At 40.5% G+C, this 17448-nt stretch overlaps 1 protein-coding gene across 1 annotated transcript in view; it reads left to right on the forward strand.

Moving 5' to 3' along the window:
• The first annotated feature begins 672 nt into the window (after positions 1 to 672).
• Positions 673 to 17448, forward strand: part of LOC134325352 (syndecan-1-like) — a 33272-nt gene continuing 16496 nt past the window's right edge. Inside the window, exon 1 of the mRNA XM_063007523.1 lies at positions 673 to 837. Within this exon, the coding sequence (XP_062863593.1) occupies positions 772 to 837 (66 nt within the window). The 5' untranslated portion in view covers positions 673 to 771. The remainder of the gene's footprint in view (positions 838 to 17448) is intronic.

The raw sequence follows: 17448 nt of genomic DNA on the forward strand, positions 1-17448 counted from the left end.
CTAAATTTTTTGGACTGATTTAAATAATAATTATAACTTTAAATCGAAAACTGAATTTATTCTATTTTGAATAACTAAAAGTGATATATCAAATTCAGATGAGACTTATATTGTCAACCTTCTCTTAATATTATCCAAATATCACATTCATTGTTGTAAATTTATGAATAATAGACCAAACCAACACTTTTAAGGCATCCTTTATATCGTACATTAATACGTTAAAACTCTGTAAAAATGTGAAGGCAAGACGTACTTTAACATTGCTAGAAAACTTCTCTATCCCTTAAGGTCATTTTAGAAAATCATTAAATGGTATTATCTCCTAGCTAACTCCAACTTTAGCTAATTTTTAAAGTTTATTTGATTTCTATTTCTATAACCTCGAGCAATTTTTAGTTGATAATTGTCTAATTTTCATTGTGTATGTTACATCTTGGCTGTGATTGATGTATTATTTTGTAATATATTTGTTGTTCAATAAAGTTCATAAAAAAAAAAAAAAAGTTGCTAGTAGTACTTCAGTTTGATGACCGCTGAGACAGAACGCTGTTAGCGGATATAGCCATATATGGTAGTAGGTGGAGCCAAAACTCACCTAAATACAACCGTGTATGTGGGCGGAGTGAATGGAGTCACTCATTCTGCTCTTATCAGTCGTTCCTGCTCTCGCTCAGACTTCTGCAGGCGTCGAGCTGCTCTTTAGCTCTGTTAAGTACTTTTATATTTTTGCTAATTCACCAAACAGCCGCCTGTAATCGCTGTGAGAAGATGAAGATTCATTTAGGAGTCCCGGTCCTTGTTTTCCTCTGCTTGTGGATACCTGTTGCTCAGTCGGTAAGTTTTAATTGAATCAGTGCGACGTGTTTGAGAGTGTGAGAGAGACTCGTTACACTGGATTACATGATTTGTTACCATTTGTTTTCATATTAGCGTTCTGGTTTCTGCTCGTTTCCTCACAGTGCGCACATGGTTTCATTGTTAAACCCCAGAGCTCAGTGTTTTAAAAGCCACGAAGAGTGTATAGCGTGTTTTAGATTAATTAATGACTTATTGGTAAATATCCAACAATGACCGTGTCGAATACAAAGTAGAAACAGCTTTGTGATAGGTCTGAATTTGAAATAGTGCTTTTGGCATGGAGTACACACCTGGCTGGTTCATTGAGAGAAGAGATTGTTTAGACATGCAACACTGTAGTGGCTACAAGTACAGAAAAGATACAACAAGGGTTCATTGTCAAAATACAAAACAAAGGTTCCTCACAGGTACATTTTTGTTTACCAAAAATGGCAATTTAATGGTAATATTCTACAGTTCTTTAACATGTGACCTTAAGTTGAAGAACTGGGGATAAATAAGCCCAACTTTTAAGATCTCAGAATGGCAAGTTATCTAGTTTCTGACTTTTTTTACATAGATCTTAGTAAAATATTTTCTGTTTCTGTTTTATCCTATCTATAAGTCTTTTTATGAAGGACGTACGATTTATGTAAAGATTTTATATAGGATTCTCAAGTATAGCCTATTTCAAAAGCCTGGTGAGGTGTAGGGGCTGTTTGGAGAAACAGAGAACCTTTATATATTTCAGAGGTTTCAGGTTCATTGTCAGACTACAATACAAAGGTTCCCCACAGGTACATTTTTGTTTACCACAAATGGTACTTAATTAGTCCCTATTAATAATATTGTACATTTCTTTAACATGTGGCCTTAAGTTGAAGAACTGAGGATAATTAAGCCAAACTTTTAAGATCGTAGAATGGCAAGTTATCTAGTTTCTGACTATTTTTACATAGATCTTAATAAAAACATTTTCTGTTTTGTTTTATCCTATCTATAAGTCCTTTTATGAAGGACATATGATTTATGTAAAAGTTTTATGTAGAATTTTCAAGTATAGCCCATTTCAAAAGCCTGGTGAGGTGTAGGGGCTGTTGGATATTTCAGAGGTTTCAGGTTTATTGTCAAAATACAATACAAAGGTTCCTCACAGGTACATTTTTGTTCACCCCTAACGGTTCTTTAATGGTCCCTATTAATAATATTGTACATTTCTTTAACATGTGACCTTAAGTTGAAGAACTGAGGATAAATGTTATCTAGTTTCTGGCTATGTTTTTACACAGATCTTAATAGAAACATTTTCTGTTTTGTTTTATCATATCCAAGTCTTTTTTTGTAAAGATTTTATTTAGAATTCTCAAGTATAGCCCATTTCAAAAGCCAAGTGAGGTGTAGGGGCTGTTTGGAGAAGAGGTTCATTGTCATAATAAAATACAAAACAAATGTACCTCACAGGTACAATTTTGTTCACCACGAATGGTACTTTAATGGTCCTAATAATAATATTCTACAGTTCAGTAACATGTGACCCTAAGTTGAAGAACTGAGGATAAATAAGCCCAACTTTTAAGATTCCAAAATGTTAAGATATCTTTTGTTCTAAGAGTCCAAGAATGTCGCTATCAAGGACCGTTAATCAACCAAGATGCCTTTTGTCTTGGACCTTAGTGTTTGCAAAAGTTTTCCAGACCTCCAGGCTACATGTCTTGTAATAGCTTATTATTATTTTTAATGATTGTTATACAGTACTACCATTTAGCATTATAAGGGTTAGTTGGTTTGTCGTTTCGTAGAACCTTACAACTGGAAGAAAAAAAATTATAAACACACTGCCTACCAATCATTCAGTAAACAACCAAGAGATCAATGTTCAATAAAACTTTAAGCAAGTTAAGCTGCATGACTTGTGATATATTAAGTAGGACAATCATACCAGGTTATTTCTTCGATTTGATCTGGCACAATTGTAATAATTTCTGGAATTCTCTAGTTATATTTAGCTATATTTTTTTACATAGGTCTTAGTAAAATTATTTTCATATACACAGCAAGAATCATAAACGCAGCAAGATAAAGAGATGCTTTATTAATCCCCAAGAAAATTATAATACAGATGCCTACCAATCATCCAGTAAACACCCAAGAGTTCAGTGTTTATAAGATGACTGAAATTGCTATTTCAGTTAGTTTTAACTTTTTTTATTCTCTCTATAGGCTATTAGGAATTGCAAGCCAGTCAAAGTAGTGGGCAAAGCAACATGTCTTTTGAGCACTGATGGTCAGTAACGCGTTACTCTAATCTGACCACATTTTTCAGTAACTAGTAATCTAACGCGTTACTATTTCCAATCCAGTAATCAGATTAAAGTTACTTATCCAAGTTACTGTGCGTTACTATTTTTGTCATTTTCCTTAGTGAAAAGATATATTTTTGCTTTCTTCTTGCGTCTCGGGGAGTGACGTCTGTTCTATGCGACAACTAAGTCACGGGCTGCATCCGGAATCGCATACTTAGAGTCTGTACTAGATTGGAGGAAGTATGCACTACTCGGCTGGTAAAGAAGTACATCTTACCAACGTCAAGTGAGGACGTGATGACGTAATATCACCATAGTTACAGACTCATTACAAACCCCACTTGCCAAAATTGAGGATATTTATCGTCTTTTTGTTATTTATTTGTCTTTACTTACACTTGTGAACAGAGGACTCCGTTTTCCACTATCTTTCTTGTTTCTTATTCCGCTTCAATCGCCTACGCAGCTCCAGTTGCATTATGGGATACATTAGCAGACATTATATAACTAATAAAGTAACTTGTAATCTAACTTAGTTACTTTTAAAATCAAGTAATCCATAAAGTAACTAAGTTACTTTTTAAAGGAGTAATCAGTAATCAGATTACTTTTTCAAGGTAACTATGCCATCACTGCTTTTGAGCCATGTGAATTGTATAGTTCAAACTCCTGAAGATTTTCTATGGTTTGTTTCTTTGGGGAAAATCCTTAGAGGCAGCAACAGCAGTGTTAAAATTACTTAGTCTTAGTCAACAAAACAAACAAAAAAGTTTAAAGAAATTGTTCTGCCTAGAAGTTTTCCGTTGAAAGGAGGAACCGTTTAGATAACCTTTAAGGATCTCTAACGTTACAGACAAAACCTGTTCTGCTTAGTCGTTTCCTAGTTACTTTTTCATGCCCTTATAAATACACCCTGAATGTTTTAGCTATCGTTGATCTTCACGGGCAAGGCTGGGCCGCTGTCTTAAAAGTAAAAGTGTTACTGCAACACTGATTTTCCAGATTTCCTTGTGTGGTTAAAAGGAAGCCATAGCTCTCACCTTGCAAGCATTCACACATGACTTCTCAATCAGGAATGCTGCAGTGGAAAGTTCGAATGTCTTGGGGGGTTTTATTGATGCTTGTTGCTTTCAGCCAAGTCTTAATTAGCCTGCTCTTACTATTCGTTGTAGGTCTAAACATCGTTCTGTTTGGTGCAGACCATGCTGACATATGAACAACTTGCTTTGCTATTTACTTCCATGGAATGTAATTACAGTAGGCATGAATCTGTAGTAAGAGCCAAGTGATATTTATAGACCTGCACCTCACTTTCATTCTATAGTTAAGAAGTTATTTCTCTGTTTCAGGGACTTGGACATTAAATGTTTATGCTTTTTTAATATTCGAATCACACCTGTTTAGCATGGGCAATTCTTTTGCAGTCTTACTTATTTCTGTTTAGGGATGCATCGATACCATTTTTCCCAACCGAGTACAAGTACATGTACAGGGGTTGGACAATGAAACTGAAACACCTGGTTTTAGACCACAATAATTTATTAGTATGGTGTAGGGCCTCCTTTTGCGGCCAATACAGCGTCAATTCGTCTTGGAAATGACATATACAAGTCCTGCACAGTGGTCAGAGGGATTTTAAGCCATTCTTCTTGCAGGATAGTGGCCAGGTCACTACGTGATGCTGGTGGAGGAAAACGTTTCCTGACTCGCTTCTCCAAAACACCCCAAAGTGGCTCAATAATATTTAGATCTGGTGACTGTGCAGGCCATGGGAGATGTTCAACTTCACTTTCATGTTCATCAAACCAATCTTTCACCAGTCTTGCTGTGTGTATTGGTGCATTGTCATCCTGATACACGGCACTGCCTTCAGGATACAATGTTTGAACCATTGGATGCACATGGTCCTCCAGAATGGTTCGGTAGTCCTTGGCAGTGACGCGCCCATCTAGCACAAGTATTGGGCCAAGGGAATGCCATGATATGGCAGCCCAAACCATCACTGATCCACCCCCATGTTTCACTCTGGGCATGCAACAGTCTGGGTGGTACGCTTCTTTGGGGCTTCTCCACACCGTAACTCTCCCGGATGTGGGGAAAACAGTAAAGGTGGACTCATCAGAGAACAATACATGTTTCACATTGTCCACAGCCCAAGATTTGTGCTCCTTGCACCATTGAAACCGACGTTTGGCATTGGCACGAGTGACCAAAGGTTTGGCTATAGCAGCCTGGCCGTGTATATTGACCCTGTGGAGCTCCCGACGGACAGTTCTGGTGGAAACAGGAGAGTTGAGGTGCACATTTAATTCTGCCGTGATTTGGGCAGCCGTGGTTTTATGTTTTTTGGATACAATCCGGGTTAGCACCCGAACATCCCTTTCAGACAGCTTCCTCTTGCGTCCACAGTTAATCCTGTTGGATGTGGTTTGTCCTTGGTGGTATGCTGACATTACCCTGGATACCGTGGCTCTTGATACATCACAAAGACTTGCTGTCTTGGTCACAGATGAGCCAGCAAGACGTGCACCAACAATTTGTCCTCTTTTGAACTCTGGTATGTCACCCATAATGTTGTGTGCATTGCAATATTTTGAGCAAAACTGTGCTCTTACCCTGCTAATTATTAGTAGTATTATTTAACTTTACTATTCTATTACTATTCTATATATATTTCTTATTTTTAAACCTGTGGTGTTTTTAACGTGAACCAATGCACGTAATCTAGTTTTTTCTGTACACTTCGGTGTACAGTAAAATGACAATAAAGTAAATCTTGAATCTTGAATCTTGAATCTAATTGAACCTTCACACTCTGCTCTTACTGGTGCAATGTGCAATTAATGAAGATTGGCCACCAGACTGGTCCAATTTAGCCATGAAACCTCCCACACTAAAATGACAGGTGTTTCAGTTTCATTGTCCAACCCCTGTATTTTTGTACTTGCCGATACCAATACCTATGTAGAATACCGTTTTTTTAAACAAAAACACACGTGAGAAGTTTAATGATACCACGTCCAAAAATGCACGTCAACAAGTAGTGATCAAAGTGTTTGTGTGCTGACATGATGAAATCAAGGAAAAATAAATGAATCTGAGTGGATTTGGCAACACGAACAGCATGGATTGTTCTGTAGTGAGTTGGAGGTTAATAAATATTTTTGCAATGTTGGTGTTTTGTTGTTATGTTTTGTAGAGAACAATCAGGTCAGAAATACTGTATAACGTGTGTGTGTGTGGCGGTGTATTCTGATAGAAACTATATTATCCCCCTGTCCCACCTGTTTACACTCCTCTCCTGCGTCTCCCCTCACACCGTGTCCTGCGTTCTCATTGGTTGTTCGCACATCTGAGATCAGATATCTGACGTGCTAGAAAACTCGAGCGCTCGGTGAGCCGGTCGGATCGAGTTGTTGGATAGTTCACACTTAGTGATCGAGAGCCGGGTTTTGATCGCCGAGCGAACGCCGAGTTGCTCCCGAGCCGGCAAATCTAGCGCCGACCCGTCGCTGAGCGAAAATCAGGGCAAAAATCGTGTAGTGTGAACCAGGCATAACGCAGCAACGTGCACTAGGCACACGGTATCGGATGTTTAGTATCGGAGCCTCGTTTGCGAGTACAAGTTAATGAGCGCGGTATCGGGCAAATACCCGATACCAGTATCGGTACTCATGCATCTCTATTTCTGTTTTAGTTTAAGGCTTACTGAAGGCTTACTTTTTCTCTGCTGTGCAAATTTAACTGAATATTGTGCATGAACAATTTTGGAAATGTCATTGTTTGACTGTACAGATAGTCAGTGATGTGTTCACAGTTACTTATGGTCGCTTTATTTGAGGCAGCATATCAGGCTGATACAAGGGCTACGCATTTAAGAATACAAACAATGCATTAAACTGTATTTTCCCATAAAAATCACTTGCTGTGTATAACACACGTACTTGAAAAGCCTCATGGTGAACCCTCTCATGAAAGTGGCCTTATGTGATTCAAGAGTGAGCAGAGTACCAGGTGCTATCTGCAGCAAACACTGAAAAACATGAAGGCAAACTGAACACACCCAAACGCTCCATTATCCAGGCCATTAGTTTTTCTTGTCTGTCATGCCCTCTCAGCATGTTTGGTTTTCTTAGCCTTCCCGGGTTGGCTCCGCTACTTGCTATGAAAGCCTAGCCTATTTTGAGATGAGAAACTTCTCATGAGGTTCTCTGGTAAGAGGGATGAGGGTAATTAAGTGATTAGATCATTCATCCAGTTGGTTCAAGGACTTTTTATACTAATGGTCCTTTTCCTCCATCTGTGCTGTGATGACTTGAACTGTCTGGGCACAGATTAACCCTCTGGCTTGATTTTCAGTACAGTGGATGACTGGATGAATCTGAGCAGGCTAAAGAACTGCATAAGCATGGTACTATTATAATTGTGTTTTTATGCATCTTATTATTGTAAGTATGTGGCCCATTACAAATTACAAAGCCATGGAAATTATATATAAAACCTTACTCTGGTTGGCTTTTAAGCTTTTATTTAGAAATGCTTTCCACAAGTTAGTGTGTGTAGCATTCGGTTAAGACAGTATTTGTGAGGTCAGACAATGATGGACAAAAAGGCTTGGTTTGCAGTCAATATTCCAATTGATCCCGTAGGTGTTAAATGGGGTTGAGGTCAGGACTCTTTGAAGACCGCTGGTGTTCCTTCAGATCATTCCCCAAACTAATGCCACAAAGTTGAAAGCCTAGTATTGATTTGATACCAGTAGGAGGGGTGTGATCATGTTTTGTCTGTATAGTGTGTGTATACATACACTATATGGTCAAAAATATATTGTTGATGCCCATTTTGTACATATTTATCTTGGTAAGGGTCTCAGTGGGTCCAGTTCTACTAGGAAACACTGGACGCAAAGGAGGAATGCCCCAGACAAGGTGCCAATCTTGTTCCTACACTCACGGTCCATTTTATCAGCTCCACTTACCATATAGAAGCACTTTGTAGTTCTACAATTACTGACTGTAGTCCAGCTATTTCTCTACATACCTTTTTAGCCTGCTTTCACCCTGTTCTATGAGCAGGACCCCCACAGAGTAGGTATTATTTAGGTGGTGGATCATTCTCAGCACTGCAGTGACACTGACAAACGTGGTGGTGTGTTAGTGTGTGTTGTGCTGGTATGAGTGGATCAGACACAGCAGCACTGCTGGAGTTTTTAAATACCGTGTCCACTCACTGTCCACTGGTCCACCTTGTAGATGTGAAGTCAGAGACGATCGCTTTGAGTTGGTCATCTCCTAGACTTTCATCAGTGGTCACAGGACGCTGCCCACGGGGCACTGTTGGCTGGATATTTTTGGTTGGTGAACTATTCTCAGTCCAGCAGTGATGTGTTGATGTAATGTGAACTCCATCAGCATTGCTGAGTCCTATCCACTCATACCAGCACAACACACACAAACACACCACCACCATGTCATTGTAACTGCAGTGCTGAGAATCATCCACCACTTGAATAATACCTACTCTGTAGTGGTCCTGGGAGAGTCCTGAAGAAGTCAAGTCAAGTCAACTTTATTTATATAGCGCTTTTTACAATATACATTGTCTCAAAGCAACTTTACAAAATCCAGGACCAACAGATACAAATAATACCTACTCTGTAGTGGTCCTGGGAGGGTCCTGACCATTGAAGAACAGCATGAAAGAGGGCTAAAAAGCATGCAGACAAACAGATGGACTACAGTCAGTAATTGTAGAACTACAAAGTGCTTCTATATGGTAAGTGGAGCTGAAAAATGGACAGTGAGTGTAGAAACAAGGAGGTGGTTTTAATGTTATGGCTAATCAGTATATAAACAGGTAGGAGGATTACATTCACTGTTTACTCTGGCATGTATAACAAAGCTAGCTGGTGTACATTAATGTAGCAAATTTATCTGGTTATATAGATCATCATTTAGCATACAGCATTTCCTCAAGATAAGCAGAAATTGTGCTCAGCTTACTCCAAGAGAACGTTGTCTATAGTGATGCAACAGTAGCCTAGTGGTTAGGGTACTGGACTAGTAATCAGAAGGTTGCTGGTTCAAGCCCCACCACTGCCAGGTTGCTGCTGTTGGGCCCTTGAGCAAGGCCCTTAACCCTCAATTGCTCAGATTGTATACTGTATACTGTACTGTAAGTCGCTTTGGATAAAGGCGTCTGCTAAATGCTGAAAATGTAAATGTAAACAGTGTACCTTCACAGTCAGATGTGGCCAGAGTACCGTTTGCTATCTGTTGTGGCAGCTCAGTGGTTGCAGTCATAACAGAATTATTGCTGTGACTACAGACTGGTTCACATGGTCGTGTCATATTGCCTGATTCACCGAGCCCGTGTCTACACACAGAGAGCTGGCTAAGGCATGTCTTTATCTGCAGAAGCATCCTTTTGTTGAATGATTTGTAAAGCTTTGAATCACACCTCTCTTCAAAACAGCAATGAGTAGTGCTGTGTTTGTGTAGGGCCTACTAGCCCCCCGACACGAAGGTGGATCTGCTTCGTCTCTCGTTGATTAATTAACATAACAACTAAAACCGACTCCCGAGTGTTCTGATTAAGCAGGAGTGAATCACCAGTCCTGAGGTTTTCACACATTGGCTGAAGATCATCGTCTCCGTTATTTTAAGGAGCCGTCAGTTGGGAGCTCTTTGAGCCTTTTATTTGGATTTTCTGATAACCTGCTGGGTGATGAGACTAATCCCGTCTTGCAGACAAGCTTACTATCTTTGATTGTTGTCTGACGAGTGAGTGGCTTACTAGTTTATTGGTCATGTAATTTAATCCATACCATAATAAACAATTCTCTCTGAGTTGCAGTGTTTTACCAGGGGAAGGTTTATTTGTTTGTGGATAATTAACACCTTTTCATTTACATTTGTGGCATTTAGGAGACGCTTTTATCCAAAGCAGTAATAGTCTGAGCTATTAAGGCTTAAGTGCCTTGGGTGCCAGGGCTAACGGTGGCAACCTTAGTGGTGGTGGGGTTTAAACTGGCAACCTTCTGATTACTAGCTCTGTGCCTTAACCACTGCCCTAAATTTCCACTGCCTGACCGAATATAAAAGTAGTTTTAAATTCATTCTTAAAAACATAAATTGTTAAATAATGCACTTCGCTAAACAACCAACCATTAATGGGGAACAATTGTGCTTAGTAAATTTTCATGTCAGGAAATAAATATAGTTTAAACAATGCATTTCTTTGCCAGACAAGCCTAAGAAACCGGGACTAACTGTGTTTGTATCATTCAGGGTCAAAAATAATTTCCCACAGGCCGCTCAGGTGGCGCAGCAGTAAAATACGCTAGCACACCAGAGCTGGGATCTCGAATGCATCGTATTGAATCTCAGCTCTGCCATCTGGCCTGTTGTTCAGATTTGGGCGGGACTAAGCCGGATGGGGTCTCTCTCCCATAACTGGTGCAGTTACGACCTCTGCTGGCTGATTGATGGCGCCTGCACAGAGATGAGAAAAGAGTGCTCTCAGGGTGTGTTTCTCTGTACACAACACTGAGCTGCACTGCACTCGTCAAAAAGTGCAGGTGATAAAATGCATACAGCATGCTGCCCACGTGTCTGAGGGGGTGTGGGTTAGCTTCGTTCTCCTCGATCAGAGCAGGGATCGGCATTGGTGGAGAGGAAGCATGACGCAATCTGGCAATTGGACGCATTAAAAGGGAGAAAAAAGGGAGAAAAAGGGGGGGCAAAATGCATAAACACAATATATTAAAAAAAATTATAATAATTTCCCACAGGCCACTCAGGTGACGCAGCGGTAAAATAAGCTAGCACACCCAGAGCTGGGATCTCGAATACACCGTATTGAATCTCAGCTCTGCCGTCTGGCTACATGAACGATGATTGGCCATTGTTCAGGGACGGGAATGCCGGCCCAGGGTTCCTCATAACTGGTACAATTACGACCTCTGCTGGCTGATTGATGGGAAATAATGCTGAACAGGGTGTGGCTCTCCATGCACAAGGCTGATCCACATATGAACTCGCCCCGTGTAAGTGAAATGAGGCAGTCGGTACTTCACACATGTCGGATGGGCCGTGTGTCAGTTGCGAAGCTCCTCAGACAGCAGTGGAGGGTTGTATCAGTAGAGGTGAAGTGTAACGTGACCAGGGTGGGAAATTTGAGAATAAGAGAAAAGAAGTCAGGTCAATGTTTTATTAATTTAAATGCAGTCTGGGAAATATTGGATGTAGGAATGTGACCTCATGTCTGGCCAATCTGCCATATGCCCATTATTACTGCCTCTGTTTGTTTATTAGGATTTTAACATCATGTTTTACACTTTGGTTACATTCATGACAGGTTACACATAAATCATCAGTTTAGATTTAATGTCAAACACTGTCACGGGAGATTTAGTATTTTCAGTTCACCTAATGCCTAGTTCACACTACACGATTTTTGCCCTGATTTTCGCTCGGCGACTGGTTGGCGATTGATTTTCCGGGTCGGGAGCAACTCGGCGTTCGCTCGGCGATCAAAACTCGGCTCTCAGTCGCTAAGTGTGAACTATCCAACAACTCGACCCGACCGGCTCGCCGAGCGCTCGGTGACTGGATTGAGTTTTCTAGCACGCCAGATATCTGATCTCAGACGGGCAACTGGGAATGAGTGACATGTCGAACAGCCAATGAGAACACAGGATACAGTGTGAGAGGAAATGCAGAAGAGGACAGGGGCTTAATTAATATAGTTTATATCAGGATACACCGGCACACACACGTTTTTTACAGTATTTCTGATTTGATCGTCCTCTACAAAACATAATACCCACGCTGCATTGCAAAACTTACTACAGAACAAGCCATATACTGTTCGTGTTGCCAAATCCACTCAGATTCATTTATTTTTTCTCCTTGATATTACGCTGCACATCAGCGCACAAACCCTTTGATCTCTCGCTACTTGTTGACGTTCATTTTTTTGGACGTGGTATCATTAAACTTCTCGTCACTTCTCACGTGTGTTTTTGTAAAAAAAAAATAAACAAAGAAAGAAAGAAAGTAAAAAAGGGAGACCAGAGAAGCTCGCCTGCGATTCCAGTTGGTGATGGATCGTGTAGTGTGAAACCCCCTATCGCCGATCAGTCGTGTAGTGTGAAATATACACCGACTGAAAGACTCCCGAGTGCAGGAGATTCAGTCGTATAGTGTGAACTGTACAGCGACCTGACGACTTGGAAAGTCGTGTAGTGTGAACTTGGCATAACTTGAAACAGTGAGGCGACAGTGCTACCCACCGAGCCACCATGCCACCCTCACCGTCTCTGCTAGCTATCTAAACTTCATTAAAGTATGCTTAAAATGGTCAGATTCCTCATTGTAAACACAAGCAACACAGCTCACTGTCATTCTCATTGCACTGCAACAAAACAAAAGACCTTCATGATGAAATGCCGTACCCACTACACTGCTGGAAAGTGTATCAACAAGTTATTTATCTGTTTCTACCCCTTGAGTGTGCCTAGTTAATCTCAACGCTAAATTCCAGGCCTTGATGTGTCTCAGCCTGTTGTCACATGCGTCAGAGCGTGAACCATAGCTGAGCATGGCCAGTGAAAGTTTTCATTGGTTCATCCTTGTCACACCCAGCTCTGTGTAAGATGTTTGTTCTGCTGTGTTTAGTTTCAGTGACTCAGGGGTTCATGACGTTTACAGGTGTGGAACATGCTTTTTGATGTTCCAGATCTATTCCCTGGATTTCCTGGATCATCAGTGACACATTCTGCATGCTACAGCTTATCAGAAATTACTGGTGCACACGATCCATTCTAATCAACGGTACAAACTGTGATAGATACTTGGTGCCTTTTACTAAATCATTAGGGTGGCTCAGTGGGTAGCACCGTCTCCACAGCAAGAAGATCCTGGGTTAAATCCCCAGGTGGAGTCTGTGTGGAGTTTGCATGTTCTCCTTGTGTCTGCATGGGTTTCCTCCGGAAGCTCCGGGTTTTCCAAAGACATGCAAGTGAGGTGAATTGGAGATACAAAATTGTCCATAACTGTGTTTGACATTAAACACTTGAACTGATGAATCTTGGGTAACGAGTAACCAAAGTGTGTAAAACATGATGTTAAAATCCTAATTAAATAAATAAATAAATAAATACTAAATCATCACGAGTTATGATGTTTTTGTCTGACTCCAACTACTGCTGAGATCCAGACCACAAATCTCAGCGGTGCTATTGGATGGTTGGGTGTTTTCGCAGACATGATTAGCTGTGTCTAAAGGAAGGAGGGTGGTCGAACAGCGTAGCCATTGGGAAGTGCAGTCGTCGGTGGCTCTCGGTGCCAGTCCCAAGCTTGAATGAAAAAGGAGGTTTGCATTAGGAAGAGCATCCAGTGTAAAAACTCCAAGCCAAGTTAGTTATGCAAACTAGTGATCCGCTGTTGTGACGCCTAAATACGGGAGCATCTGAAATAAGATCTCTTTGACAACTATGTGTCATGCACTTAATTCTGATTACCGATTAGTTTTTCTCTGTCGACTTCTATTGACTTTGTGGGCGTTTGTTACAATCATATAAAAGCACAGGCTAAGCAAAAGTTTAGACGTAATACAGTTTTAGGTTTTAGGTATTTAAAAACTCCAGCAGCGCTGCTGTGTTTGATCCACTCATACCAGCACAACACAGACTAACACACCACCACCATGTCAGTGTCACTGCAGTGCTGAGAATGATCCACCACCTAAATAATCCCTGCTCTGTGGGGGTCCTGACCATTGAAGAACAGGGTGAAAGCAGGTTAAAAAAGCATGCAGACAAACAGATGGACTACAGTCAGTAATTGTAGAACTACAAAGTGCTTCTTTATGGTAAGTGGAGCTGATAAAATGGACAGTGAGTGTAGAAACAAGGAGGTGGTTTTAATGATATGGCTGATCGGTGTATATGCTAATAGGGCTGAGGAATAGATGCCACTAGTATGATGCATAATCGGCATGTTTGCAGCACATGTTGATTTGTTTACATCTGGTTTTATATTTTCAGTATGTCAGTACAGAGATTTCAGATGTTTTTTTCTATGTGGGTGGGGGGTGTTTACAGTTTACATATAAAAGGTTTCATCAGTGATCAAGTAGCCAGGGTAGGACGTCTAATTTGCAAGCTTTATACACTCATTAAATACTCTTCCCCTTTAATGTGTCATGGCTCCAGTGGTGTTTAGATTTTATTGCGGTACTTTACATGCTTCCTCCAACTCATCAGTGAGTTGTTAACGGTCAGTTTTGGCAATAATTTGCTTATCATGATTATTTAGAATTTCACGTAACCTTCACACTTGCCTACTCGGTGTTCTCATCTTGAACATGCCGCTAGTTTATTTCTTTCTGCTAAATGCACTGCCAGTGTGGGCTGCTGCTGAATACCTCCACATTCCACAAGCTCTAATCTGCTGGTCATTCAGTGCAGCCCTTGAACCCCAATCTGCTTGTGAAGGGCTTTGGAAGATTAAAGAGATTGCACAATAGGGCTGCTTTATTATGTACAGCTATGCTACAGCATAGCATAACACTGAACATGATTTCTGGCAATTTTATCACTAAGGTGAGTGTACTTTAGTAACCATAAATAAAAAAACTTTATGATCCTGCCATGAATGTAAGCAATGTGTTTTTTTTATTAGGGCTGTCAAACGATTAAAAATTGTAATCGTGATTAATCTCAGAATTTCATATAGTTAATCGCGATTAATCGCATTAAATAAAATCTGTGTAAATGTTATAGAAAACAAGGTTTTTTAAGTGAAATGTTAAAAGTGGACGTTTCTACACGAAGTGAGTGTGTTTTGACCCTTTTGGGGCTTCCATAGTTCATGGACTAGCGTGCTTGACTCCGGTATTCAGTGCCGTAACGGATTAAGTTAATGAAGTGTTTTGCTCCCGACAACTTGTGAATATACCGTGTATTTATTTCTTTATTATGCAAGTGCATCCCTACGACGCTCAGTTATATTATTTTAACAAACCGCAAATGAACAACGGTGGCAAGTCTGACATTAAAACGTTGGTTCGCCGCTCAGGTGGCGCAGCGGTAAAAAGAAACGCGCTGCAACCAGGGCTGGATTCTGAGAAGCGTCGTATCGAATCCAGCCTTGCTTTACCGGTTCGAAGCTGAGTGGCTATATGAGCAACGATTGGCCGGTTGCTCATGTCGGGGGTGGGACAAAGAACCGGATGTGGGTCTCTCTGTCAGAATGCGGTTGCGTTCTCTGCCGGCTGATTGGAGGCGCTTACACAGAGATGGGAGGGGGTGCACTTAGGGTGTGTCTCTCCGCATGCAACGCTAGGTGGCGCCAAACTCGTCAATGTGTGGGTGGCAAAGATGCATCTGGCTGCTGCTCGTGTTTCGGAGGGGATACGGGTTAGCTTCAATCACCTCCGTCAGGGCAGGGTTCGGCGTAGACAGAGAGGAAGCACGATGCTAATTGAACAATTGGATGCGCTAAAAAGGGGAGAAAAAGGGGTAAAAATTTAATAAAAAAAAAAAAAAAAAAAAAAAAAACGTTGGTTCTACCAGTCAAGTCTCAACATGAACTAGAATTTGCGTTAATGGCACTTTTTTTTAATCGCGTTAAATTGAGATTGCGTTAATGCGTTATTATCGCGTTAACTTCGACAGCCCTAGTTTTTATTTTACTTTAGTAACCTGATTGTAGAAAATGAATCTATAGTCTGCCACTAATCTGAATGACTACCAAATAGGTGACCTCTGGTGAAACTGTACTTTCACCGTCAATATAGACAGTAATGTCTGTGTAGACACCCAGCTAGCCCATAGCACCGCTGTTCAAATTTCGACCCTGCACCCTTTAAGTAATAGTCATATTATAATGAATCTAATTAATCAACCTAGCATGGATGTCAATGATTTACCAGTTAACCATCAAAGCAGCCATTGTTCTTAATGCTGTTGGCTGGAAAAGGTCGTTTTAAACCTCTGACAGTAAAAGCGGCGGTACAGACTCGCCCGTTCTCAATCCAAACAGAAAACAAACTTTTGTTATATATGCATTTATAAACCATGATCAAAACTATTAACATTAAAATCACAAACGGATTTTTGCATCTGCAGTGCTGAGTTAAATATAATAACTCTATTTACATTTATCTACTGTTCTACATTAGTCACATCCATCCAGCTGTTTTTCTTTTCTTTGTATTTAGAAGAAGATATACTTTATTTGTCTCGTATACATATCCAGATGTACAGTACATTGAAATTCTTTCTTCGCATATACCAGCTTGTTTGGAAGCTGGGGTCAAAGCCCACGGTCAGAAATCGTACGGCACCCCTGGAGCAGACAGGGTTAAGGGCCTTGCTCAAGGACCCAACAGTGGCTGCATAGCAGAGCCTGGATTTGAACCGCCAATTTTCCGGTTGATAGCCCAAAGCTCTATTCACTAGGTTACAACTGTCCTAATTTAATAAATAGTTTAATGGGACGCTATAAGCTTTTAAAAAACTAATGATTGCCGGCTATCGGTTTAAAGAAACTGGCGGAATTTCCATCATTACAACTGAGTAGTGCAAATGGATGATTAAATTAAGCAATGTGTACATGGATTCCATGTACATATATTTTGCTGAGTATTTTCTATAAAATTTTTTATTTACATGTCAGTTTATTTCATTAGTAAAGCAACTTTTCTGTTTTGACATAGGACAGTACCTGAAAGCTCATACAGTGGTGTTACGTGTGCATAGTACAGTCTGATCTCAGTGCAGCCCCTTAATTAGCTGTCTGCCAAGTGAAGCCACAATTCTCTTCACAGCTGTGTAACAGACTGAACCACTAACAGTGGGTGGGTCTAGTGGTTTAGATTCACGGCTCTGGCATACAGCCTGTGTCGGGTCCTTGAGCAAGGCCCTGAAGTGTCTCTGCCCCAGGGGCACCACACAAAGGCTGACCCTGCACTTTGACCCCAGCTTCAAAACAAGCTGGAATCGGCAGAAAATGAATTTCTTTGGACCTTACATGCTTAAATATATATACAGTTGCAATTAAAATTATTCAACCTTTAATGCAAATTTGTTTTACTAGCAAAATTTACACATTTTAGCTGTTTGCAGCAAACCAGTCAAACAAGAGCAATTTAAACAGCTTAACACATAACAAGTGATTTCTCCTATAATTCAGCCCACAGTGTGCTCTCATTGCGCATCCCAAGCCCGGATAAAATAAGGGGGGTGCTGAATCAGACATGCCGACCAGAATAATTTGCTTTGCGGTGTGTAAAAATA

The sequence above is a fragment of the Trichomycterus rosablanca genome, chromosome 13 (genome assembly GCF_030014385.1).
Source record: "Trichomycterus rosablanca isolate fTriRos1 chromosome 13, fTriRos1.hap1, whole genome shotgun sequence".
In the NCBI taxonomy this organism is placed as follows: domain Eukaryota; kingdom Metazoa; phylum Chordata; class Actinopteri; order Siluriformes; family Trichomycteridae; genus Trichomycterus; species Trichomycterus rosablanca.